Here is a 27,872-nt window from a genome sequence, read left to right on the forward strand (position 1 = left end):
CATCTGTCTGACCCCCTGAAATCAAGATGTAATTGCCCAGCTGGGTGTTAAAATCCTCACACAAGAAATAAAGTGTGTGGCCTTTTTTCATCACCTACAGACTGCAATGTGGAAAGGAAACTAAACAAATGTGTAAAATGACTACAAATACTATTCACCAAATCGTTATTGTAAAAACTATTGATATGGAAAGAAAGGTATAAAATTTACCCTGTATTCACAGTGTTAGCAAGGCCGGATTTTCTGATTCAATAACTGTAGTTTCAACCTGTAGGCTCCAACTAATCCAAACAGTGAGCCCTCCCTTAGCTCTACCCCTTACAGAGGGCAAGGTTGGACTGATATAGCACGTGTAGCCTTCGCAGGATATTGATTCAGTAGCCCATGTTTCCTGCAGGGCTATAATGTCAAACCTAGGAATAAAGGTTAGCCAATTCTTGTTTTTAATTTTTGCTTTAAGGCCTGAAACATTCCAGCTAAGTATTTTTTTTTTTTTTTTTTTTTTCGTCCTCATAATTATCACCCATGCTTTGGTAGAGGAAAAATGGTACCGGACGGGGGAAACGTAACCCTTGGGTCGTCCCGTTTGGTCTACGTTTTATTATTCTCCCAATCGTATGCCATCAACCAGGATATACTATTTTCTATGAAACCTAGTCATAACCAAAGCATCGCCCAGTATTGGGTAAGGGGAGTACTAATCATTGGACTTAAGTTGCACGAGGAGGAGACCAGACAGCAAAACAGTAATATACTATTGGTAGACATTTTCCCAGTTCATCCAGAAGTTATCCCTTCTAGAAAGGGGACCTCGTTGTTCCATTATGCACATTCGATTTACAGATATTTGCCAATCCTTAGAACGGGGGGGAAAGGGGTCAACCCATTTACGACAAATTTCTCGTCTAGCCAAAAGTATTAATACAAACAACAGGTGCTCCTGATGTGCTGACAATTTTTGATAATTCATACCCTGTTCACTGACCCCAAACACCACCATAGAAAGATCCAATTTTACGTTCACATTAAATATTATCTTTAAAGTGTTTCCTATCTCCTCCCAATATTCCCACAACTTTTAACATTGCCAAAACATGTGTATATCGTTTGCCTTATCGTCACCACACCTCGGACAGTTTTTCTGAGTTTTCCCGATAGCTGTTAATCTGGCCGGCGTCCAGTAAACCCTATGAAGTGTGAACAAATGGTTTTTCTTCATTTCTGCCGGGCTGGTCGTGAACCACAATTCTGAGCAGGACCTATTCCATAAAGATTTCACATCTAGAGTTGGAAAGATCCCCCCCCACTTCAACAAGGGAAGGGATGTCCCATCCCTTGTTGCTTCCAACAGAGCATGGTACCACAGAGCAACTTCCTTATTAATGATTTTCTGGTTTAATTTCCCTTCCCATATATTCCTTCCTATTTCTCCTATTTGTTGCGATTTAACCCAACTAGCTATCTGAAGATACTTGAATTTGGAGACTGTCCCTCCAGTCCCTTCATAAAGTGTCGACCAGCTTAACAGTTCTGGTCCTTCCATTATCTGGCCCCATCTTACAATCCCACTCACTCTCAAAGGAATTGATAATTTATCAGTGAGGCATTCAGGAGTGCCAGGTGAATCCCAAATGGGGGAAGAGCTGCAAAAATAGGGTATCTCTAGCACCTTCCGAAAGTGCATCCAAATGTTGCATGCATGTCTGAGTGTCTTCAAGCGTACCTTCTTGAAGTACTTAGGATGGCCGAATTTATATAGAAAATGATCTGCTTTTTCCTCGAGGTGTGCCGTTAAGGCTTTCCACGCCGGATCATATTCTGACTTCTTATTCAATAGGTTTCTAATGTTTTTTAATTGAAATGCCAGATAATACTTGAAGAAATCTGGAGACGCAATGCCCCCCCACTCTTTTTTTTTACTCATCTTTTTCCACGAGATCCTTACTCCTTTAGAGGCCCATACAAACGAGGATAAATCCCCCTGTAGTTTTTTAAACCAGCAGTTCTTAAACTCTAGTGGAATAGTGTTGAATAAAAAGGTGAATTTTGGGAGAATACACATCTTCAAAATGTTGGATCTTCCAATTATGGAAAGAGGGAGAGCGGCCCACGTCTTTAGCAATTTTTTGGTTTCTCTGTATGTTATGTTAAAATTTAGTTTAGGTACCTCATTTAGATCATTTGTTAATCGTATACCCAAATATCTGATCTCTTGTTTGACTAAAGGAGAAGCATAAGTCAAATTCCAACACATTATTTCTGTCTTTTCTGTGTTTACGCTGTAACCAGAAAGTTTACCAAATTGCTCCATCAAAGTATTGAACGCTAGTAGGGTAGAACTAACATCCTTGGTATATAGCATAAGATCATCCGCATATAATGCTACTTTTTTTTCCCAATCCCCACTTTGAAATGGAGTAATTTCCTTACTTAACCTAAGAGAAATTGCCAGAGGCTCAATATATAAGTTAAAAAGCAAGGGAGACAATGGACATCCCTGTCGCGTACCCCGCCAAATCCTAAATTCTTGTGATAACTGGCCGTTGACCAGAATTCTCGCTGAGGGGCATCTATACAATTCCCTGACTGTCCTAACAAAAGGAAATCCCAAGCCTCCTTTTTCCAGCACTAACCTCAAAAAAGACCAATTGACCCGATCGAAGGCCTTTGCTGCGTCAAAAGTCAGGATCGCCAGAGGGGTCTTTTCTTGTTCCGCCAGATCTATTGCAGCAAATAACTCATGTGTTACATCCTGGAGATACCTCCCTTTCATAAAACCCTTTTGATCCGTATGAATCAGATTGCCTATGGCACTCCCTAATCTCCTGGCTAAAATCCCTGTATAAAGTTTGTAGTCGGCATTCAACAGGGAGATGGGTCTGTAAGATGCACAAGACATTGGATCCTTACCTGGCTTTAAAACTAGACAAATTATAGCCTCTCTCCAGGATTTAGGTGTCTGAGCCCCCTCAACCAGCATAGAATTAAATAATTCTAATAAAAAAGGACTAATAACTTCCCCCAAGACCTTGTACAATTCATTAGGTAGATTGTCTGGACCAGCGGCCTTTCCTTTTTTTAACGCTTTTATGCCTTCAATAAGCTCAGCCTCATTTATTTTACAATTTAATAGGGTCTTTTCAGAATCTTCTAGAGCTGGAAGGTGTAGTTTTTCTAGAAAATCACTAATCGACTCGTCTGAATTAACCAGGCTTTCTGAGTATACGTCTTGGAAAAAAGATACAAATGCCCCCTCAATCTCTTCTTGCTCCACACAAATCGTATTGTCCGATTTGACTGCTGAAATATATCTTTTAGAGAGGTCTGACTTAACCTTCCATGCTAGTAGCTTACTGCAACCTTCTCCATATTCATGGTGAGCATATCGGCTAGCTTCCCATTTTAACTTACTGCGATTTTCCAAAAAAGCCTCTAGCTTAGTCCGAACATTAACCTCTTGACATATCAAGTCCTCTAATAAATTGACCTTCTCTTCTGCTCGTGCTTTATGGATTGCAGCTTGCAAGGTTTTTAGAGATAATTCCATATCTCCCAATTTCTCTTTTTCTTCACGATGTTTGTATATTGCCAGGCTCATAAGCCTCCCTCTAATATAAGCCTTAAAGGCGTCCCAAACACACCATAAACTTGCCGTACCTTGGTTCAAAAGAAAGAAATCTCTTGTGTCTTTTTTTAATGCTTCTACTATAGAGTCGTCTAATAGTATAGCGCGATTAATTATACATCTAATACCTTTATTTACGACCCTGATATCCAAGTGTAATTTTACAGCTGAATGATCTGAGAGGTGAGCTGGATTGTGGGCTACCTTTCTGACCTCTGGGCATAAACTTTTATGTATTAAAAAAAAATCTATTCTAGATCTATGCCCATATTTTTTATTGTAAAATGTATATCTGTCTCCTTCGCCTCCTCTGCAGTGCCATATGTCTACCAATCCTAAATCTTGCATGGCTTGTTTCACCTGTGCCCTCATTTTAGGAGAGTTATCCGTACCTCGAGGGGTTGACTTATCGTGTACAGGGTCTAACAAAATGTTGAAGTCTCCGCCTAGTACCACTGGATATCTAGCTAGAAGTAAAATATTGAATAACTCTTGAAATGGTGTGGGATCATCTAGGTTAGGTCCATAATAGCCTGCCACCGTGACCCAATAACCACATACGCACAGTTCTACCACTACCCATCTCCCTCTAGGGTCAACTTGCACCGATCCTATCCTAAGCTTTATGGATTTTTTGATGAGAACTGCCACGCCTTTTATCACACTAGTTTGGGAGGAGCATACGCTAAGAGAAACCCAATTCAACCGTTTAACCCAGGTCTCCCACTCTGTTTGTTGGAGATGAGTTTCTTGCAATATGATAATCTCCTCTTCCGCCAATCTTAAATATTCAAAAATCTTCCTCCTCCTGCTTACCACTCTTAAACCATTCACATTCCAAGAAAGAAATTTCAATCTTAAATTCCCATACTTAGACATATCTGTCAGGAGAAAAGGAAAACGTCATAAGCACAGCGCACCCCCCTCCTAGGTAAACAACATATGAGGACTTTCTTATTTTTATCCTTTCAACCCACCTAACCCACCTAACCCAACCCAAACCCCCACACCCAGTGCCTTCCACCCCCTCCACCAACACCAACCCCAACTCCCACCCAAACCCAACCCCCCTACCCTGGGGAACCCTCCCTGATTCTACTAGGATAACCATCCTGTTATCCTAAATTCGAACTCCCCATCGGACGAGATACTTCCACTAGATCTTATTGTGACGCCTTAATCTGGTCTATAAATGCGCTAACCTCCCCCGGATCTCTCATGTTATACATTTTGTTCTTCCACATGATCCGGAGTGCTGCCGGAAACCTTAGCTGTACGGTAGCCCCAAGAGAACGAAGCTCACGCATAATTCCAGCTAAGTATTGTGAAGGGTCGAGTCTCCAAATTGCTAGCCATACCGCCCTTGGAGCCGTTCTTTGAGGGTGTGACTGCTAGAGCAGGGCTTAGATCAATACAATTGCTGGACTTCATTGGGAGTCGGTCTATGTCAGAGAGTACATGAAATCTGTTGGTTGTTGGGATAGCAGAAAAAGGTGACTATCCTAGATGGTCAACCTTTTGACCTCTGAGTAGTTATGTTGTTAGATGGAGCTGTAGAAGGATGTGAAGGAGACCATCACTGAGCCCCTGTGGTAATATCCGGGCTGGAAGGTTGAGAAACCTGGGAATAAATAGGCCTTTAGGTACAGAGGGCAGGCGGCTTATAAAAATAGAGTAAAGGGACCAAATAAATCTTTCTTCTCCGTGTAGTACAGTGGCTCGGGCCAAACAAGAGGTTATCTTTCCGGCCTGTGAGCTGAGTCCTACATAGTGGCCATATTTGAATGTCTTTTCTTATACAATTTAAGGAAATGCATCTAAAGATGGCCACAATGTATGTGCACACACTTGTGCTGGCCATTTTTGAAAAAATATTTTTTTAAAGTATGAGAAAAACCATTCAATGATGAATCCTGCGTGCTTGTGCACAATTGTGCTCAGAGGGCACATTTGAAAAGTTTTCTTCACATTAAACAAAATTCTTTCAAAGGTGGCTGCTGCACCTGCATGCACTCACAAAATGGCCATTAAGGGAAAAAATAAGCAATGAATAAGCAAATAGATCTCACAGGCGAATCCTAGTGGCTTTGTCAATGCTTGAGAACAGATGGAACTTATGTGATAATTTTAGGCCTCTTCTTTCTTGAAGTCCATTTCTTCAATGTGGTTTGACATGTGGCATTCCCCACACATTTGCTTTACTGTAACATGGTGTTCTTATCCTTGCCTAACTCTTTACCCATCAAAATGGTAAGCATATTGTACTTTTTTTTATTTATATCAATTTTGTTACTTTACTCTAACAAAACTAAGGGCCTGATTTAAATCTTGGTGGTAACAGTCCCACCCTCGATTTATCGATGGCAAACCCATCTGCCTAGTAGGAGGTCTGCCTGCCTGATTCAGATATTGGCAGGACCATAGGCGAAAGAGGTCCTGAGTACAGCCGACTCCACCAAGAATCTCCAGCTGCCTCAACAGCAGCATTTTCAATAAGGGCTGGTGGCAGAACTCTAGTCACCTTTACCACAGAGCAGATTTGAATGTGCCTGCCTTACCACCAAGCCAACTGTGGTGGTCCGACCTCCACTCCCGGGTTGAAGGATTGGGGGAAGCAGGGGCACAAAACCTACCTTTTTTCATGTTTCTGCTTCTGTTTTGGACTGAACAGGACAGGACTTCACCTGCTGTTGCTGCTGCCACTGGACCAAGGAGGATACACAACGCTGCCATCGCCGGACTCAAAGGTAGGGACACTGCTAATACTGTGTAAGTTGTGTGGGCACTGCACATGAGCTAGGGACATCTGCAGTAATATACATGCCACATGTATTTTTTTTAAATCCCTCTGACATGCATATGTTGGGAACACATTTGTGTTAGTGATTGATGGGGACACACTGGTACAGGATACTATTGCACACATACACAATTGTTATTGTGGTGTCAGTATTCATTGCCAAATGAATGCTGGCATCACGATAACAATGGCATAACACTTGTCACCGTCTCTGTGTGCACATTGCAGGTGAATCTGTACCTGTGATGTTGCGAGTTTAGTTGTGTATGTCAGTCAGTACATATATGTGTGTGTGAGATTGGATTGGCTGGTCGAGGTGGAGGGAGCTGGAGTGAGTGATGTTGATGTGTCTGTATGTGTGCCACATTCATGTGGGTCTGATGTCTGTTGTGTCTTTTTGTTGCTGTGTTCAACTGTCAGGTGTGTGTTGTTGTGTGGTGGCCTTTGTTGTAATGTGTGCTATTGTGCATTTGTGCATGTTTGTGTGTGTGTGTGTGTAGATGGGTGCGTCACTGTGTTGGTTATTGTGGTTGTGTTGTATGTGCAAATATGTGTGTGTAGTATCAACGGTGTGTGTATGCTGTGTCATGGATGTATGGCAAAGTGTGTTTTCTGCATGTAGATGTGTTGTGGTGGAATGTCAATGGATAATAATGTGTGTATTGTACGTTATGCAGGTAGACACATATGGCTAAGGTACAGTGTGTGTCTGTAACTTACCTCTTTGCGATAGCCACTGCCATTGTACAATGCCCAGTGACTCCCAAGATGGTCTCCCTCCCTCAGCAACCCGCCACCAGTACACCACCTGCAGGACTGTTATATCAAAATAGCGCTAGGTAGAGCACCCCGTCTTGTCAGTCTGCGGCTCAGCCGCAATACATTTAAATAAAGTGAGTGGAACACCGTCAACTTGACGGTGTTTTTGAGTCTTCCGCATTGTAAGATTCGTGGTAATACCACCAAGATCTAAATCAGGCCTCAGATTGGTGAAAACGTTTTGTCTTTTACTATGTTTGATTTCTTTGTTTTGCTTCTATATTTTAATGGCAGATCAGACGGGTGCTTTGTTGGGTTAGATGTTTGCATTGTGCAGTTGGACAACACATTAATTTCAAGATGCATCAAAGGGAGGTAGTGTGATAAAAAGTATCCCCTTCTTCTTAATGCCCAGATGCCACCATTTTTCATATGCAGATTATCTATTAAGTCTCATAAGAGATAAGTAGCCAACACCCTAATACTTGCAACATTGTTTTACTTCTCAGATCATGGTTGTTGATTCTACCAGACTTCCTTCAGACTAGTCAATCATGATGGGCCTGATTTAATTCTATGCTGTAAGGGCTTCATTGCAACAGCGATGGATTATCCTTACCGCCAAGAATGTGGTCCACCTGCCAAATATATAAGCAGGTGGACCTTAGGATTAATCACAGTGGAAAGTACTTGGTCTCCACCATGATTAATCCCCTCCGACAGCGGTATGGAGTAAGGGTCTTCAAAGGCTGACCTGTCATGCCACCCACCTACTTTAGATGGGCAAAATTACACGTCAGTTTTCACTGTCAGTCACTGCCAGAAAATCACTGGAGGTAAGGGGTAGTGAAAACTGCCAGATGGTAAACCACCATGTACAGTGTCGTTGTCAATGATGTTATTTCAGATGTTGCAGTGATGTTATCAATGATGTCATAGAACATGCCATGAGTGATGTAATATGGAAGGTTATTAGCAGTTCATGGCAAGGGGGTGAGTTATAGTTGCGTTAGGGAACAGGGTACAGTTACTTGACATAACTGTAACTGATGAATTTCAGTGGCCTATTGATTTTATTGAGGGGTGAGCATATCTGAATATATGAAGGATGTTAGACCTGACAGCTGTAGGGTAGTCTTCCTCCAACTTTTTGCCTGCCTCCCTCCATTTTTCACTCCTCGTTTTTGATAGTGTGTGCATTTTACCATTGCTAACCAGTGCTAAAGTACTTGTGTCTCTTCCCTAAACCTGGTAATATTGGTCCATACCCAATTGGCATATTTAATTTACCTGTAAATCCCTCGTAAAGTAGTGTACCATATGCCAAGTGCATGTACATTAAACACTACTAGTGGGGCTGTAGCACTGATTGTGCCACCCACACAAGTAGCCATCTCATTGCAGGGCATGTGTGCCATTCACTGTCACTTTGACTTGGCATTTAAAACCCCTTGCCAAGCCTTAAATTCCCCCTTTTTGTACATACAAGTAACCCCTAAGGTAGGCCCTAGGTAGCCCCTAGGGCAGGGTGCTACGTAAGTAAAAGGTAGGACATGTTCTTGTAAGTTGTACATGTCCTGGTAGTGCAAAACTCCCAAAGTTGTTTTTCACTACTGTTAAGGCCTACTCCTCTCATAGGCCAGCATTAGAAATTCCTTAAGACACTTTTAAGCTGTAATTACTGATCAGAAAGGAGTAACTACACCATGTTTCATATCACTGGTAATAATAAATCATCTTTACTGGTTAAGTCGGATTAAACATTACTACTTTAGAAATGCCACTTTTAGAAAATGGGCATTTATCTGCTCTTACCCTTCCGTATGCCTTGCTGCCTGTCTGACTCCAGTGGCATGGCGAGCACGGCACCCACATCTGGGGTGGGTGACAGCTACACTTTGTGCATTCCCAAACACAGGAAGATGATGTGTGTCTCAGCAATCATCTGCATGTATCTACACTCTGATGGCTCTTCCTGGGCAGGAAGGGTGGAGGGAGAGCTGACACTTACACCTGAATAGGGAGTGACTGTGCCCACACAAAGGGCTGAAAAATCCCTACTGATAGTCTGGAACCAGGACTGTGAAGAAAGGGCCTCTGTGCACTCGAAAGACCCCTTTTTGAATCTGCCCCACTTCAAAGGCACAACTGGGGGGGAGGAGGCTGTGTGGTCTGGCCAAGAACAGGATGGCCGCTTGTTGAGGAGGCTCCGCATGCCGGAGGATGAAGAAGGCCCGGCAGCAGAGCTAGGGGAGTGTACTCCTCCCACTGCGTCCCCAGGGCAGCTGTGGCACCCCAAAAACACCTGCAACTGAGGGGGGGGGGAGTGGAGCAGTGCACAGCCGAAGTCCGGGACTCAGAGGCCCCTGAGTTCGGCCCTCCAGGCCTGGTGAAGCCTTGGGCTTGATTTCTGCGTGCTCTAGGTAACCTGTGACGGTGGGAGCATCGAGCGGCCATCACGGGTGGGGCACATGGCACACTGGACAACAACAGGCTCCTCCCTCTCCACACATGAAATATGAGGGGATGGGGGTGAAAAGAATGGAAATTCTGTGTACCCCCCACCTACCCACTTAAGGAAATCAAGTCTCCCGGGACCTGTGGAGATGGACTGGCCCAGAAAGCTGGAATGGAGCTGGCTGGCTACAGAACCCCTACTAGCCCCACCCCACATGCCCACCAGATGGTGAGAGGAGGGACCAAGGGGCCCACACATTCAGGCCAGCATAAGGACAACGCAAGCCTCCCTAAGGGCGACAATCTACTGGAGACAGAGAGCAAGGATGGCCATCTGGGGGCATTCTTTGGCACCAGATGATTTTCCAGGAGGTCCAGGACAATAAGACACGGTAACCTACCAATCCTGGGATCTTTCCCTGCTGCATGATCACCACATTCTCATACTTTAGCTGAGCCCATACAGGAAAGACTGAAGTACAGTCAATGTGCAGTTGTCCTGGTTTCCTCCTACTCAGTGTACTGTTATTCATGGCCTATCAAGCACATGCTGAGGACATCTTACCAGACACTCTGGGTAGGGATGTGTATGCCTTTCCAGTGGGATCCCAGGCCCTAATCTCAGGGCATTGTGTCCAGAGCCATTCATCAACCTGTTTGCACCCCATCAGCAGCTGCTGTCTGTCGCAGAGGCGCCAGGTGCCCACCTAGGTGCGCAACCAGATTCCACGATGGAACGCATCCTGCAAGAAATAGCAGCGGTGGGTAGACGCCTCGAAGGTATGGACACCAGGATATCAGAGTTGGCCTCAGAATCCCGTTTCCAAACGCACTGATATAGCTGGATTCCAGGACAGAGTGATGGGGCCCGGACCCATGGCGCCTACACCAACAAGGGTCACAAAGTGCACCTCTCCCCTGACTTTTCTCGGGACACAAACAAGAAATGGAAAACTTTTTTAGCCCTGCGGCCACAACTACCACAACTCAAAATAAACGTTGGCCTCTTTGAACCTGCTGGCATGTTGATTACCAAAGGAGGCCACTCCAGAGACTTTTTGGATCCTACTGCACTGTGTAGTTTCCTGGACAATCTCCTCAACAACCAATGGACCACTCAATATCGAGACCTCAGGACAATCTGCAATCGTTAAGTAGTGCCTCCTTCGGATCTACATCTGAGGACGAATGGACCACCGGTGGACGCCAGAAACGGGGGAGGCATATGGACAGACACCATAGATCATAACGCACTTATTAAACTAAAGATTGGTAACTATGTGCTATGTGTAGGATCTGTCCAAATGGTCCTTCTTCCTACAGTTCAATCATCTCCTTACAGAAATTAGGGCAGTGCTTCTCCTGCTGGGAGGTGACTGGAATGTGGTGCGTGGCCCAATCATGGATGATCATGCCCTTTAGACCGTTTTAATGCAACTGATAGAACCCTAATGAATTACATCATTTTGGATCATGGCTTGACGGATCACTGGTGCCTTGAACACCCGGTGGAGTGGGAATACACCTTTCTATCTTTGGTGCATGATAAGTATTCTCGACTTGACTACTTTCTGATAACCCAAAGGATGTTAGCCTGAGTTACAAACACATGGATTTTGGCAGCTGCCCTTTTGTGACCACTTGCCCGTCCTACTCACCATCAGCCTGGGGCTAGCCAGCCTGGAACGTAAGCCCTGGCATTTTAATGTCTTGCTCTACAGCACACCACAGGGCAAGGAACAACTTAAAACTCATTTTGCCGCCTATCTGGAACACAATATGGGCTCAGTTACCTCAGGTAGGGTTCTGTGGGCTGCAGCCAAGGTGATTATTCGAGGCCAGCTGATGAAAGATGCGGCCATAGCAAATGTTAAAAGACGGAACCAACAAACAGAGTTAGAGACGGCGATAGTGACCCAAACGCAGTAATGTGCCACAACCCCCTCCTCTGTTCTACGCTGTTGACTCAAAAAGACCAAAATGGAACTCAACGCTCTCTTTACCTCCAAGGCGGAATATGCTTTCAGCAGGATGAAGGGCCATCACTATGAGCAGTGGGATAAGGCAGCTCCGCTGCGGCAGCAGGAAGCTGCTTTAGCCATACCAGCCATACGCTCTGCGACTGGTGTTATCTTCATGCACACTTAGGATATTGTTAAAAAATGTGCAGCCTTCTATTGCTCTATACATACGCCACAAACTGCAGTGAAACCAGCAGGCTTATCTGCCTTTTTAATGGATGTCCCCCTACCCTGTCTTAACGAAGATGGCAGGAGCCTCCTGGAGGGTGAAATAAGCAAGGCAGAGATTGCCCAGGCAATCTCTAGACTATCCTGCCATAAAGCCCTGGGTGAAGAAGGATTTTCCGCAGAATTTTAAAAGTGGGAGGAAAAGGATGTAATTACATCCTTGCATGAAGCCTTCAAGGTAACAAGCCATGCTGGTACCTTGGGTCCAGTTTCCAACAAGGCCTCCATAACCATCCATCCAAAACAAGGGAAGGACCCCCATGATCTGCGGCAGCTATCGGCCCATCTCCCTTGTGAATGGTGAAATCAAGATCCTAGCGAGAGTACTGGCGGCTCGCTTACGCAAAGTCATTCCCTCTCCTATATAACACACCCAGGTGGGATTTGTACCCGGTCGCTCCCCCCGGAATCACCTACGCACACTGGCACATACTTTATGGTCAGGCAGAGAGTTACAGGAAGAGGCCCTTCCCTATCTTTGGAAGCTGAAAAAGCATTCGATAAGATTGAATGGTGGTATCTGTTTGAGGTCCTTAAATGCTTTGGTCTAGGGGATGATTTTATTGCCAAGGTCAGATGGCTCTACGACTTAACCACTGCACAGTTGAACTGCGGGGGCTTCCTATCAGACTTGTTTCCCATCAATCATAGGACCCGTCAGGGCTGCCCGCTGTCACCCCTATTGTTTCTCCTGGCCATGGAACCCTTAGCCACCAAGATTCGTCAAACCCCAGAGATATCAGGAATCCCGGTATCAGGCGGTGCTTCCACGCTATATCTATACGCGGACGACATCCTCCTTACACTTAAGGATCATCTGTGCTCCCTCCCATGCCTACAAGGCATCCTCATGGCATTTGCAGTCCTATCAGGCTATAAAGTAAACTGAGACAAAAGCGAGGCATTGCCAATCTCCTGGGTCACCACCATTTCGACCATTGCAGGCCTACCAATCCACTCGACACCCTCTTGTCTTAAATATTTAGGGATCCTTATCAGCAGAGGCCTGGGAAATATGGTCCAGGACAATATCGATTCCTTGATCGCAAGACCACAATTAAACCTTGACAAGTGGTCCAGGCTCGACCTCTCACTGTGGGGGAGGGCAGAGGCAGTACACATGGAAACAATACCCCGCTTTACCTATGTCCTGGGTATGCTGCCTCTGCTGACACCCCTACCTCTACTGCGCTCGATAGACAAGATCATATGCTCTTTCTTCTGGGGATCTGCCCGCCCCCGTATAACCAAAGCCAAGCTACAGGCCCATCGCTCTTCTGGGGGATTAGGCTTACCATCTGTGGAGATGTATGCACTTTTGCTGCACCGAGCCCAACTGGCGTACACACTTCCCAGAAGGAAATGCAATGGTTGCAAATGGAACAGGCCTTGTTGCATTGTCCGAGGGGAATGAGCCCTCTCAATGGAGATAGGGCAGCCATTATATATATTCTTGGAAACGCGACCACAAACTACTTGGGGTGGATGCTTATCCCCATGAACAAGCCCCGCTATGGGGTAACAAAGCTGAGGATTGGAAGGAAGATGCTGGACTGGAATGTATGATGAACGGCTGGCATTGCACACATAGGACAGGTCCTGACAGATGGAGACCTGAAATCCTTTACTACACTGCAAGAGGAATTCAACCTTCCTGTCCAGCAAGCCTGGCGCTACTCTCAACTATGACACTGCCTTACTAGCCGCTTGAGTCCCCACTACTGGTCCTTGACCCCCTCCCTGTCAACTTCTAATCTTCACGAATGGGGATGCTACCGTGGCGTGATGTCCGACATAAATGCTCTCTTGATCTGCCACCTCTACTCCCCACCCCTTCTTCACAGCCTCCGTACCTCCTGGCAGCTGAAGCTCCATTAACAATTCGACCAGGAAGATTTGGCAGATATGTTAGAAGCCTGTGATCATGGAGCGAGTGAAGCCTGAACTAAGTTCTGCCTCTTTAAAATGCTCCACGACTGGTACTGAACGCCTGTTAAATTAAAGTCGTCCGGTCACCAACTACTGGGATGCGATGGGATGCACACTGCGAGTATCACTGCCACTAACGAACCAGCTACCCGCGCTCGCTACTACTCCATGACTTTACAGGTTCTCCGGACCTGAGGTGCCCCCAAACGCGTCTTCTTCACATGGCACTTGCCACGGCAAAACTCTGCATCCTCTGACACTGAAGAGCTACGACATTCCTAACGCATGTGGAATGGCTGTTGGCAACGTATCAAACAGCGTCGTATGAGCGGGTCATTTACAATATGCAGGACCAGGCAGCCATGTTTTCCCACACTTGGGCTTCCTTTTTCCAGGCTTAGGTGGACACCAAGTGAAACATCAGTTGGTGCATCAGTAACTGCTTCTTCTTTGCCCCTACCTGTGGCCCTTCCCCCCCACCTTGTTACCTCCTCCTGGTTCCACCCACACGCCTTTCCCCCCGCTCCTCTTCAGTCACGCTCCACTGACATCCTGCCCAGTGTCTGTTGCCCTCCCCAGCTCCTCCTGCTGCTACCTCTGCCTCTGCCTCAGGGAATGAACTGAGAGTCTGCTTGACTCTCAGTTCGAGGTCCTCCTCCACCCACAGGCTCCTGCCTGCACTTCATCCCTGGTGGCTTAGTGGCCATCCACAAGTATCTCCCATCTCTCTCTGTCTCTCCTTACTCCTGCTTTTACCTCTGTTTTTACTTTGTTTTTTCTTTTTCTTTTTTTTCTGTCTCTTCTCTTATTTTTCTGTCTTTCTGCTCCCATCTCCCTCCAGTGCCACTGCTGCCCCTGTGGCACCCCCTTTCCTGCCCCGAGAACCGCTTTTCCTGCCCTCCTGCCTTCCAGCTGACTGGACCACCCACCTCCCTTCCCTTCTTAATGGTGGCTGCAGCGCAGATGCGCCGCTGGCATGCCAAAGACGCACCAAAGGAAAGCCCGTCTGTGCCCGTCCGCGCCTGGAGCACGCCCAGCTCCAGAAACCCTGGATCTCTGACGAGCCATGTCTGGCCACCCTCCACTACGACGTCAAGACCCTCCTCCACCTTAACACCAGAAGGCTCAGAGTCTGCTGCACCGCATCTCCTAAGGACACCCTCAGACCTTTTTTTCCTGCCAGAACTGCAGCCTCAGTTTTAGCCTCAACAGACAACCGGAACACCCGAAACCTGAAACCACCGACGCCTGCCACAACCTAATCAACTGCCTCCTTTTGAATATACGCTCCCTCCACAAGCACACCACCAAACTATGGGACCTGACTGACTCCACCCATCCAGACATCACCTTCCTTACCGAGACCTGGACCAACCCTACCTCCGCACCGGACATCGCCATCGCAATCCCAGACAGCTACAACTTCCTAAGGAAGGACAGACCCTCCCGTCCAGGCAGAGGACTGGCCATTGTACACAAGTTCTCACTCTGCATCATGGTCAACACAGCGGAACACTGCAGCACAATGGAACACATACACTTCCTGATCCATGCCACTCACAACTCCTCCTTCCATGGCACCCTGTCTGGTCCACAGACCACCTGGCCACCACCAAGCCTTCATTGACGTCTTTATAGACATCGCCAGTCCCCACACCCTGGCGTCCACTGAATACCTCCTCCTAGGGGACTTGAATTTCCACCTCGAGGACCGAAACACCACTATCCTACTCCGCAATCTCGCCACCCTCGCCCTCAAGCAACTGATCACTGCATTCATGCACCCTGCAGGACACACACTAGACCCATTTTTACCTCAAGCAACTGGATCACCTTCAAGAATACCTCCACTCCGGACTGGACCGACCATCACTGCATACACTTCACCATTACTGCACCCAAAAGCCGCCTCGGCTTCCCCAGGGCCCGCACAGGAAATGGAAAGGAATCACCGACGAGCAACACACCACGACCCTCGCCAGATCACCCCGCCCCCCACCGACGATGCCAACACCATAGCACGCAATCTCAACTCCTGGATCACCAAATGTGCCAACTCCTTAGCCCCCCTCAGATCAACTTCAGTCAAGCGTATCCCAAAAAAAGCCAGCTGGTTCAACGCCAAACTGACCTCACCTCTTTCAGAGCCGCCCTTGCCATACATCACCAACGCTTTAGAACGCTAAAAAAGCCACACTCCGAACACATCAACACCTCCCCACACAACACGAGTGAACTCTTCACAGTAATCAACAAATTCACCAATCCTCCCTCCAAAGCCACTAACATCCTCCCATCTCAAGACCTCTGCGACAAAATGGCCACATTCTTCCACTGGAAGATTAAGGATATCTATGACAGCTTCATCCTGCAGAACCCACCCCGCGTCAGAACCTACGACTACCCTGCCCTCCAGAACCCACCCAAACCATCCACAGCTGATCCACACTCACCCCAGAAGACACTGAAATCGTCATGAACAGCATTCACTCTGGAGCTCCAACAGATTCCTGTCCTCACATCCACGACCCAGTCAGTGCATCCATCGCCCCCGAACTTCGCAAGACGCTAAGCTGCTCCATCACAACAGTCACCTTCCCCGAAGATTGGAAATACACCGAAGTCCACCCCCTCCTGAAGAAACCCACAACCGACCCATCAGAGTTCAAGAGCTTCAGACTCATCTTGCCGATTACCTACTCAGCCAAAATCGTGGAAAAAGCCATAAACTCACAGCTGCGACAATTCCTCAAGGACAACTTTCTGGATACCTCTCAGTCTGGATTCCACAGCAACCACAGCATGGAGACAGCTCTTTTTGCAGCCACCAATGACATCCACACACTCCTCGACCACGGACACCGCAGTGCCCATACTCCTTGACCTCTCAGCAGCCTTCGACGCGATCTCCCACAGCAACTTATGCACCAGACTCCACGACGCAGGAATCCATGGAAAACCCTTGCAATGGATCCAATCTTTCCTCAATGGAAGAACACAGAAAGTCAGGCTCCCACCCTTCATATCCAAACCAACAGAAGTTAGCTGCAAAGTCCCGCAGGGACCCTCCCTGAGCCCAACGCTCTTCAACATATGTATGGCTCCGCTGGCAACCATCATCAGAGACCACGAAATGAACATCGTGTCATACGCCGATGACCCACAAATCATCATATCCCTCACTGAAGACCCAGACAAAGCTAAGAGGAACTTTCACACTGGGATGAAACCGTCGCTGCCTAGATGAGGGAGAGCTGCCTCATGCCTAACCTGGACAAACCGGGCTCATCATCTTCGGAAACTCCACCTCAGCCTAGGAGGACTCCTGGTGGCCCACATCGCTCAGCGCATCACCTATTCTGACTGACCACGCCCTGAACCTGGGAATCAACCTCCACTCCTCCCTCTCTATGACCTGAGAGGTAAACGCAGTCAACTCTTCATGGTGGCACACCCTCCGCAAAATCTTCAAATGGATCCCGGCGACTGCTGCAAAATAATCACCCACCCCTTAGTTGCTAGCAAGCTTAACTATGGCAACACACTCTACGCCGGCACCACCACAAAGAACATCAGGAAACTACAACTCATCCAAAATGCTGTTGAAAGACTTGTCCTGAACCTCCCCCCCAAGAACATAGCTCTCAAAACCGTGAGGACCCTCCATTGGCTCCCAATAGAGAAGCGAATCAACTTCAAACTACTCACCAACACCTACAAGGCCCTGCACAACATCGGACTGGCCTACCTGAACCATTGCATCTCCTTCCATAACCCCACGAGACCCCACTGCTCCAAAAAGCAGGTACTAGCTACCAACCTACGCATCCGGAATGCCACCGCCAGAGGAAGATCTTTCACATACCTCACAGCTAAGAGCCTGAACAACCTGCCCACGCAGCTAAGACAAAGCCCATCTCTCACTATCTTCAGGAAGACCCTCAAAACATGGCTCTTCGTATGAGGCTCAGACCCCCACCAACGCCTTGAGACCCTCACGGGTCAGTAGTTGCGCTATACAAAAACTGATTGATTGACTGATTGATTGAACCCAATCTATCTAGGTTCTTTGCCGATATCCCCTCCCCCTGGCTCAGGCAGCTACCCTCCTTTCCTTAGTCGCCCCCACTCCCTCTTTAACACCATCCATGTCCATGTCTAATCCTGCCTCCAGACCCTTTTAATTTCCTTCATCTTTGTCATCATGACACTCTCTTTCTCTTCTTTTCCTCAGTCACAACCTCGACAAGTCTATAAAGCCAGAGCTTGTATTCCTATTCCTCACGACAGGGTCAAGCTATCTGTAGCCTCCCGTACTATCCCCTTACCTCCTCTGTAATCACTGCTTTTTGGCAAAGCGCAAAGACACTGTCATGAACTCAACTAATCATGTGCTAGAGGCCGGTAGACCCTCAAGCGGCAACAGCACAAAGCTACCCCTCCATAGGTGCCTGCTGCGATTCCATGACCTGTCCCTCTGCCCCTCCTACCCCACCGTAAGTCATTTCTCCTACATCTGGGTCTTGATGTCTTATTTGTTTACTGTTGGGACTCAATCTCTGGTGACCCATATCCCATCTGAACCGTTCAGAGCTGGTGGGGTGCGCACCCTCCAAGCATGGGGGCTATTTGACTTATATAGGTGGTGTACTATTGCCCATTTTCTGTCCGATCCCCTTATCGCCAGCCTGTCTTTCCCGGGTCCCCCCACCAGGGAGGAGCAGTAGGCCTTTTCACCGCACAGAGGTTTGGGTGCTCTTCTGCACACCGGAGAACCATGGATCCACTATGTAGCTGAAGTTCCTCCAACAGCTGCAACAAATGTCATTTTCTTGGTGGCAGTGGTGCTAGGTATTGCATTTGTGATTTGTTCCAATAAAACATTGAAACAAAGAAAAGGCACAACCGGGTATAAGTACAGGGTCTCTGACCCCACCAAATCGAGCACTTCTGGACCTACAACTAGACTCTGGCAGAAGAAATGATGTGCTGCAACATGGACTGTTACTCTGCTGGACTGCTTATCTGGAAGGACTGCTTTTCTGCTGCACTGCCCTGCTGCTCTCTGAACCTGCTGAGGGTTAGTTGGACTATGCCTTGCACCCCAAGCAGTCTCCAAAGGTTTGTTGGTTTGCCTTCTGTTGCTTGAGACTCAGGGACATCAAGATGTCTATCCCAGCTTCTATGCCTGGTTCACTGGAAGCGAACCCAGAGACGTGCATCACAAAAATCAACGCATTTCCTGTCTGCAGTAGCAAAGCCGGTGCATCAACCAGCTTGCGGGAGCACAATCGGCGCACTGCTCTTCGAACCGCCACATTGCCTCGAGAGCTTGAAGCATCTAAATTGCGCTTCGCTGGCGCTGCACTCCACGGAGATTGACGCATCCTCTGACTTTTGGGAAAACTGGACACAGTGCAGTTCAGAACCAATGCATCTCGGCTCCAGCGCTTCTCTTTGGAACCGAAGCATAGCCATTGCTGCTTGGGACAGACCGATGCATTGCCATCTCTCCAAGTACCTGATCGACATCTCACCACGCATCTCGTTGTTGCTACCAAGAAAGGTACTTTGTTTCCCCGAGCTTGTGTGGGTCTTGTAGCCAGCCTGCGTTGCATCACTGTCAGCCCGAACTTTGACATTATACTGGTCCAGCGTGACCTAAAGTAACCCCTAACAGCAATATTAGATTCTAAGCTCTATTTTGCATTTATTCTTTAAAATTTAATCTGTCAATTTCTACACATTGGATTGTTGTCGTTCTGGTCCTGTTTTATTTATAAAATAATAATATGTTTTACTAACCTGGTGTGAAGTCTTTTTGTAGTGTTTTTACTGTGTTATTGTATGACTTATTGCACAAATACTTTACACATTGCCTTCAAAGTTAAGCCTGTCCGCTCTATGCCAAGCTACCACAGTTTGAGCACAGGATAATTTAGGTTGTGTTGTGACTTATTCTGACTAGGATTGTGGTCTCTACTTGGACAGGGTGCATATCTCTGCCAACTAGACCCAATTTCTAACACTGGCGATCAGCGGTGAGGATAGAACTTGTTTGTGCAGTGCCATACAATAGCTCGGTGTGAACTCCCCTTCCACATATAAGACCATTTCAGGCTTTTTTCCTTAATTGTTTCCCACCTTTACATTTTTCCATCCTATGTATCATGTCTCTAGCAGGTTCTGAAAAGAGGAGCCATGGAGTTTGAGTTGGCCAAGCTGGATGATTACACAATTAACCAGTTGAAAAGATACTGCAAGGAGATGGGGGTACCTGCCCAAGGAGCCACCAATAAGGTCGATTTTCAAAGGGTGCTGAGGGCCTGGGCAGAGGCCTTCTCCCAAGAGAATGGTGAATTGGAGGAGACTGAGAATGGCTCTTCCGAGGAGCTGCCTGCAGCAGTTGAAGGGGACATCCCTGGATTTGAGCTCCCTGTGAGGGCAGGAAATATTGTCTTCAACCATGACCTTTCCCCAGAAGAGAGGAGAGAGGATGGAGAATTCCAGATGCAGTTGGCAAAACTCAAAATTGAGGCTAAGGAGAGAAAGGCTGAAAGAGCCTTGGCAGGGAAGAAACTACTTCTGGCTCATGAACCGAGTCTAAAAGAGCTGTATATCAAGTTCAGGCAGGCGGATTCCTGACGTGATGGCAGCAGCATACATACCGTACCTGATGGAGATAAGAAGGTTTGTATACCCAAGGATTTGGTGGCCAGTTATGTGGTGGGAGAAGACATTGGTAAGTGGTTTTCTGCTTATGATGTTGCACTAAAGGTACACAGGGTCCCTGAAGAGCACTGGGGGGCAGGTCTGTGGAAACACATGCCAACACTTGGGAGGGACACAATTCTAACATTAGAGGTTGGGGACCAAACCAAGTACACTCCCATGTAAGCTATCTTACTTGCCAAATTTGGACTGACTCCTGAGAAGTATCGCCTAAGATTCAGGGACAGTCAGAAGCTCCCCAACCAATAGTGGGTAGATTTGATTGATTACTTTGCTGGGGATTGAACGATTGGGTGAGGGGCAGGAAAGTTAATGATTATGCTGGGTTGTAAAATTTAATCATGAGTGAACACATGCTCAGTGTCTGTTTTACGGACTTGCACCAGCACCTAGTTGACAGTAAGCTGACTGTCCCCGGGAAGCTTGCTGAGGAGGCAGACCTCTGGGCTAGTGCCAGTGTCCAAAAAGGTATCTGTGGGGGGACATCCACAAAGGTGGTCAGGTTTCCCAAGAGAAGAAAGTGGGGTAGGGAAATGTAGTTCTCAAAAGGGCCCCAAAATAATTCCCAAGGCAACAGTGTTAACCAGTCCCAGATGCACAAAGTGCTACAAGTATGGGTACTCTAAGGGCGACTCCAAATATCCCAAGGAGGCAAAGCTTCCCACTGGTGGCCAGACACCTGGGTTGGTGAGTGTAGCTCTCGGGAAGGAGGTAGTCCCAGATAGTTGTAGGGAACAGATAGAAGTAAGCCTAGTGTCCCTGGAGGATAGAGAAATGGATCCAAAAGCCCACATGCCCGCCAATACTACAAAGTATAGGAGATGGGTCACCAATGATGGGCAATGGGTGGAAGTTCTGTGAGACACAGGAGCCAGCATGACAACTGTCAAGTGTCAACTGGGTGGGTCACTAATAATGGGTAACTAACAGATGGAGCCTCTGCAAGACACAGGAGCCAGCATGACAACTGTCAAGTGTCAGCTGGTGTCTGCAGAGCCCTACCAAACGCATTCCACCAAGTCGCAATCACTGACAATCGTGAGAGCCATCGAGCGGTGGTTCTGGTTCCCTTTGAGTGTGGGGGAGGTCTCAGGCTCTCTGAAAGTTTCTGTGAGCACTGTAATATCTTTATATTGTCTGTTAGCCAATAACCTGGAGCACATTACCAGGAGGGAAGAAGACCTCATGTCGCACATGGAGATGATGGGATTGCCTGAGTGTGTCTGCGTGACCACACACGCCATGGATGCCACTTAGGGTGACAAAAGGGAAAAGAACAGATGATGGACAGAATGCTGAAGAAAGCAAACATTCACCCCCAGATCTGAGGGTGAATGTTGCCCAAAGTGGGACGTATATGTTCAGAAGTGGGTCTGTGCTTGCCATGCCACTGGATTCAAGCTATCCTCTCTGATGAGGGATGATACCCCAAAACTAGTCCCAGGATGCTTGTTTCTGTTTCAGGGAGGACCTGGCATGACAGTTCTGGCTGGACTGCTTCCATGGAGAGCAGGGTCAAGACTGATTTGCATATGGTTGGGTCCAAACTGGAATGGCATTGTGCACAAAAAAAGCAATGGATTTAGGCCCAGATTTCTGTACTGGAGATGAATGTTTGACATTGTTCAGCTTTACGCCCATCAATTGTTCTTTTTGCATTTGTTGTCCTAAGTGGGACGAGTATGCCCAGATGAGGGTGCCGTGCTCGCCAAATCACTGGAGTCAAGCTAGCCTGGCTAACGAAGCGTTATACCCCAAAACCAGTCCCAGGATACTTGTTTCTGGTCCAAGGAGGACCTGGTCTGGCAGCTTGGGCTGGACTGTTTCCTTGGGGAGCAGGGTTAAGATTGATTTGCATATGGTTGGGTTCAAAATGGAATAGCATGGTGTTCTAAAAAACAATGGATTTAGGCCTGGATCTCTGTAATGGGGATGAATGTTTGGCATGGCTCAGCATTACGCCCATCAATTGTTCTTTTTGCATTTGTTGCCCTAAGTAGGACGAGTAGGCCCAGATGAGGGTGCCGTGCTCGCCATGCCACTGGAGTCAAGCTAGCCTGGCTGATGAAGGGTTATACCCCAAAACCAGTCCCAGGATGCTTGTTTCTGGTCCAAGGAGGACCTGGCCTGGCAGCTTGGGCTGGACTGTTTCCTTGGGGAGCAGGGTTAAGATTGATTTGCATATGGTTGGGTTCAAAATAGAATGGCATGTTGCACAAAAAAACGATGGATTTAGGCCAGGACTTCTGTAATGGGGATTAATGTTTGGCATGGTTCAGCATTACGCCCATCAATTGTTCTTTTTGCATTTATTGCCCTAAGTGGGACGAGTATGCCCAGATAAGGGTGCTGTGCTTGCCATGCCACTGGAGTCAAGCTAGCCTGGCTGATGAAGCGTTATACCTCAAAACCAGTCCCAGGATGCTTGTTTCTGGTCCAAGGAGGACCTGGCCTGGCAGCTCGGGCTGGACTGTTTCCTTGTGGAGCAGGGTTTAGATTGATTTGCATATAGTTGGGTTCAAAATGGAATGGCATGCTGCACAAAAAAACGATGGATTTAGCCCAGGACCTCTGTGATGGGGATGAATGTGTGGCATGGTTCAGCATTACGCCCATCAATTGTTCTTTTTTGCATTTGTTGCCCTTAGTGGGATGAGTATGCCCAGATAAGCGTGCCGTGCTCACCATGCCACTGGAGTCAAGCTAGCCTGGCTGATGAAGCGTTATACCCCAAAACCAGTCCCAGGATGCTTGTTTCTGGTCCAAGGAGGACCTGGCCTGGCAGCTCAGGCTGGACTGTTTCCTTGGGGAGCAGGGTTAAGATTGATTTGCATATGGTTGGGTTAAGAATGGAATGGCATGGTGCGCAAAAAAATATGGATTTAGGCCAGGATCTCTGTAATGAGTATGAATGTTTGGCATGGTTCAGCATTTTGTCCAGCAATTGTTCTTTTTCAATGTGTTGCCCCAAGTGGGACAGGTATGCCCAGGCATAGGTCCCATACTCGCTATGCCACTGGAGTCAAGCTAGCCTGGCTGATGATGGGTGAAACCCCGAAACCAGTCCCAGGATGCTTGTTTCTGGTCCGGGGAGGACCTGGCCTGGCAGTTCAGGCTGTACTGTTTTTCCATGGGGAGCAGGGTTAAGACAGATTTGAATATGGTTGGTTCCGAACTGGAATGGCATGGTGTGCAAAATAAATTATGGATTTAGGCCCAGATCTCTGTACTGAGGGTGAATGTTTGACATTGTTCAGCATTCCGTCCATCAATTGTTCTTTTTGCATTTTCTAAAAGTGGCATTTCTAAAATAGTAATGTTAAATCCGACGTCACCAGTAAAGACATGAAAATGACAAAGCAACTCCTTTCTAATCAGGAATTACAGCTTAGAAGTATATTAAGGAATTTGTAATGCTCCCTATGAGAGGAGTAGACCTCAAAGTAGTGAAAAATGAAATAGGCTGTTTGTCACTACCAGGACATGTAAAACATAAAGGTATGTGTACTACCTTTTACTTACATATCACCATGCCCTTAGGGTTACTTAGGGCCTGCCTTACAGGTGACTTATATGTAATAAAAGGGGAGTTTAAAGCTTGGCGAATAGTTTTAAATGCCAAGTAGAAGTGGCAGTAAACGGCACACACAGGTCCCGCAATGGCAGGCCTGAGACAGGTTTGAAAGGCGACTTATGAGAGTGGCACAATCAGTGTTGCGGGCCCACTTGGAGCATTTGAAGTACAGGCCCCGGGTATATGGTATACCACTTTGCAAGGGACTTACTAATAATTCAAATATATATATGCATTCTTTGTTTTGTATTCAGAGGTTTCGTAAAGTGTTTATCATGGTCAGAAACTTGAAATGCAAAAAAAAATTGAACATTTATTCTGTGGGCAGTGCTTAACTTAAGCTCGTGGTTGCAGGTGGGGCCCATGAGAGGGAGAAAGAGGGAAAAGGAAGAAAGGAAAAAGAAGGAAGATAAAGATGAGAAAGGAACAAGAACAGTAGAAAGCATGGATTAAAAAGAACCAGCAAGAATGAGATAAGGGGACTATGAGTGTGTTTTGGTGGATGAACAAGGCATGAAATGGAATCAGGACTAAGTAGTATTGATTTTTGGTCTTCCCGACATTCATCAGCACCAGCGGCGGGTTTTGGAGAAAAACATTAGGCCCCAGCAGTTCTTTTACCTACTAAGTACTGGCTATAGGACTATACAAATGGGAGAAAGGCGATATAGTAATGCACTTAGCATATTCTAGGTTAATACAACATTGGGAAACATCCGGCCCCAACCTTTTGCGTCCCATATAGAATTTTAATACCAGCTGGTTTCCAGGAACCAGATCACTGCCTTTGCTGGCATGCGAAAACATGACATTTAATGTTTCCTCTCATCAATTTTCCCTCGTTGTTTTAGGTCATATGCCTGATTCCCAACAAAACCAATCATAACGCTATATGTTGTTGCTTTAGCTAACATAATCTATCTTGTAAGCCCTGTCAGGGAGTGGAATGCATGTAGCTTCTCCTTACCTCTGGAGCAGTCCGGCCCCTCGTAGGGCCGATGGCAATCACACTGATAACTCAGCCACAAGTTGACGCAGCGTCCCCTATTTTGACAAGGACGGCTTTCGCACCGCTCCTCTCGGTGACATCCTGTTTTGACGTTTAACGATCCTTTGGTGGATATGGCCAGCGGGGTAGTAACGCTGGAATCGATATGAATATCCTGAAGGCAGCCGACGAGCCAAGATTCAGGTTGAGCATCTTCGGTCTGAAGGTCTGTCTCATCACTCATCCCACCAGCTGAAAATGCCCCCAAAAATGTGTTCTGAAAGGCGGGCGTCAGTGGGAGACCGGCCACTGCGGCAGCAGATGTGTTTCCACATTTTTCAATGCAAGCGCTGTCAAGTACTTTGAGAGTAACAGCTCTAGCCAAGGTAACCTCGACTGCATGCCACTCTCCATCACTGACATTCTGCGCAACATGTAAGAGCGCCTTGAGCAGCTTGTTGACATAGAGGGACACGAATAAATAGCCATTCCGAAGCTCCAGCTTTAGAAATGTTTCTACAGTCCCTCGGTGAAATATCAGTGCTGTACGCTGCACAGTTTGAAACCTCAGTGTAATGTTATAAAGTATTTCCTTTTCCACATCTGCAGTTCGGGTGACATTAAGTAAACTGCGGCCATCAAAGGAGAACGTTGTCATTGTTTCGCAGTTCGGTCCCGTGTACCCAGGGATGCATCGGCATGTGTAGCCGTGTTCACCATGTTGCAGATGAGGAAAACAGACGCCGCTATTTTTGCATTTATCTTGTGTGCAACCAACGAGAATGTCAGTGCAGTTTGAGCCACCGTAAAATATACCCTCCTGTCCTTCAACAGGGCAGTGACAGGTGTAACTTCCTGGCAAATTTTCACAGGTCCCACCATGTTGACAAGGCCTTGTGTCACATTCGTTGACGTCCTCCTCACAGTGGATACCTGCAATTTACAAAATGATATTAGTCAGTGTTGAAAGTGAGCTGACTCACTGTCCCAAGCAGTATGGTATAGTGGGCGGAAGAAAAACTTGAATGACACAACAGCAGACCAATGGATGAAGAGAGCTGACTGAAAGCCCCTAAAATTAAGTATATAATATATACATTTTTTGTAAAATCAAAAGGTTTAGACATCTACAAGACCTAAAATTCATAAATATAGCTCCTTCTGCTGAAGTGTTTTTTTTTTTTAAATAAGTGATCGTATCATCACAATCTGCTCATTACACCACAACATACATGTGTATATAAGAAAATGTCATAATTGCTCCTTTTATGCACATATAGATGATATATGTAGGGAAATTTATGCCTGCCACCAAAATGTTAAGAAATATCATGAAACGTTTGTATACTTCACCAAAAGCCAAACGTACACAACCAGCCATGTAAATATTGCTGCTTCTGTGCACATATGGACATTCATATAGAGGAGGTTTCTTCAGCCATTAAAAGCTTACAAAGTGTCATGTGCATAAATATGTATAAGATAATTTCATTTTTTTGGTATTAATCCTCTTTTCAACTTTGTCCCATCCCTCTGCTCTCTGACTCATCCATCCCAAACCTTACTGACTACTAGAACCCCCAAACATCCTCAAACTTTCACCTTCTTTTTAAAGTCATGTCACCCAACTAGCAGGCACGAAGAACATCCCCCAACATCGTGGTCGGAACTGAGACACCAAAGACAATCTTCGTGCGGGTCAATAACTGACATATGGCCTCCACACTCTCTACAAAGCTTAAAACCCAACTTCTTCGGCAGTGACATTGTTATACAATGAAAACTTCAACAAAGCTACCTCGAAACAGTGTAACAAACAGGAGAGGTAGAAAAAACGTTAGCGTTGAAGGCATGGAAAAAAGGGAACTGACGTTAGAACGCTGGCAAGGACTTTTTATGGCTCGGATGATGTCAGATGGAGTCGCTTGCGGAGCCGTACTATTGTGACGTCCTCATCGACGTGTAGAGCTAGAAAGAAAAGATTTCCTTTGGATTCTGGCGCACTGAGAGTATTCAAAAGGTGAAGAATCCACAGGATAGAAATCAGAAAAAAACACTACTTACAGCAACAACTTACTGCTTCCACTTTCAAATCCATTCCACTCATTCTATCCCTAGCCTAAACTCTACTAAACACAGACGAAATCAAGACCACAAACCTAACGCAGCTAATGTGAAAAATAAAAAAAAATACTAATCTGCCAACTATTTCTCTCTTATCTTGGGTTTCACAGTAGCATTCTACTTGCTGCAAGGTGATGCGATGCAGTGACAGGGGTAGTAAGCTCTATATAAATACCATGGCGCTATATAAATACCATTTACAATTACATGCAGAATCTACAGTATCTTTATCAATATCTACTTTCAGAAAATGTTGGGAGTTTTCCATACGAAAATGCGCTGCAGATGATTTCATATAACATTTGAGTAATTTCTGAAATTCTAGGAACATTTTTCACAGATGTATACCAATTCTCATTAAAGTTATGAATCCATCTGGTTTTCCACACATATTTCAAGCTAAAACTTCAATATCATTACGAGTGAATTCGTTCTTTCACGTGTGCCTTCTGGCCTCTTTTTTCATGTTTGCATTTAATTGAAACTGACAGTATCACAATTACATGTTTGTCTTTCTAACCCCCCTACTTTAAGATCGCATGGTGAAAGTGAATTCAAGAAGAAAACGTGATCAATGTATTGACTGTAGGTGCGGGACGAAAGGACGTAAGTGAATAGGTTCATGCAGAGGATTA

General features: G+C 46.3%; 1 protein-coding gene across 1 annotated transcript in view; it reads right to left on the minus strand.

Moving 5' to 3' along the window:
- CRB1 (crumbs cell polarity complex component 1) overlaps nt 1-27,872 on the minus strand; it is an 829,565-nt gene that overhangs the window by 212,082 nt on the left and 589,611 nt on the right. Inside the window, exon 6 of the mRNA XM_069232126.1 lies at nt 25,093-26,046. Within this exon, the coding sequence (XP_069088227.1) occupies nt 25,093-26,046 (954 nt within the window). The remainder of the gene's footprint in view (nt 1-25,092; nt 26,047-27,872) is intronic.

The sequence above is a fragment of the Pleurodeles waltl genome, chromosome 4_2 (assembly GCF_031143425.1).
Source record: "Pleurodeles waltl isolate 20211129_DDA chromosome 4_2, aPleWal1.hap1.20221129, whole genome shotgun sequence".
Classification (NCBI taxonomy): domain Eukaryota; kingdom Metazoa; phylum Chordata; class Amphibia; order Caudata; family Salamandridae; genus Pleurodeles; species Pleurodeles waltl.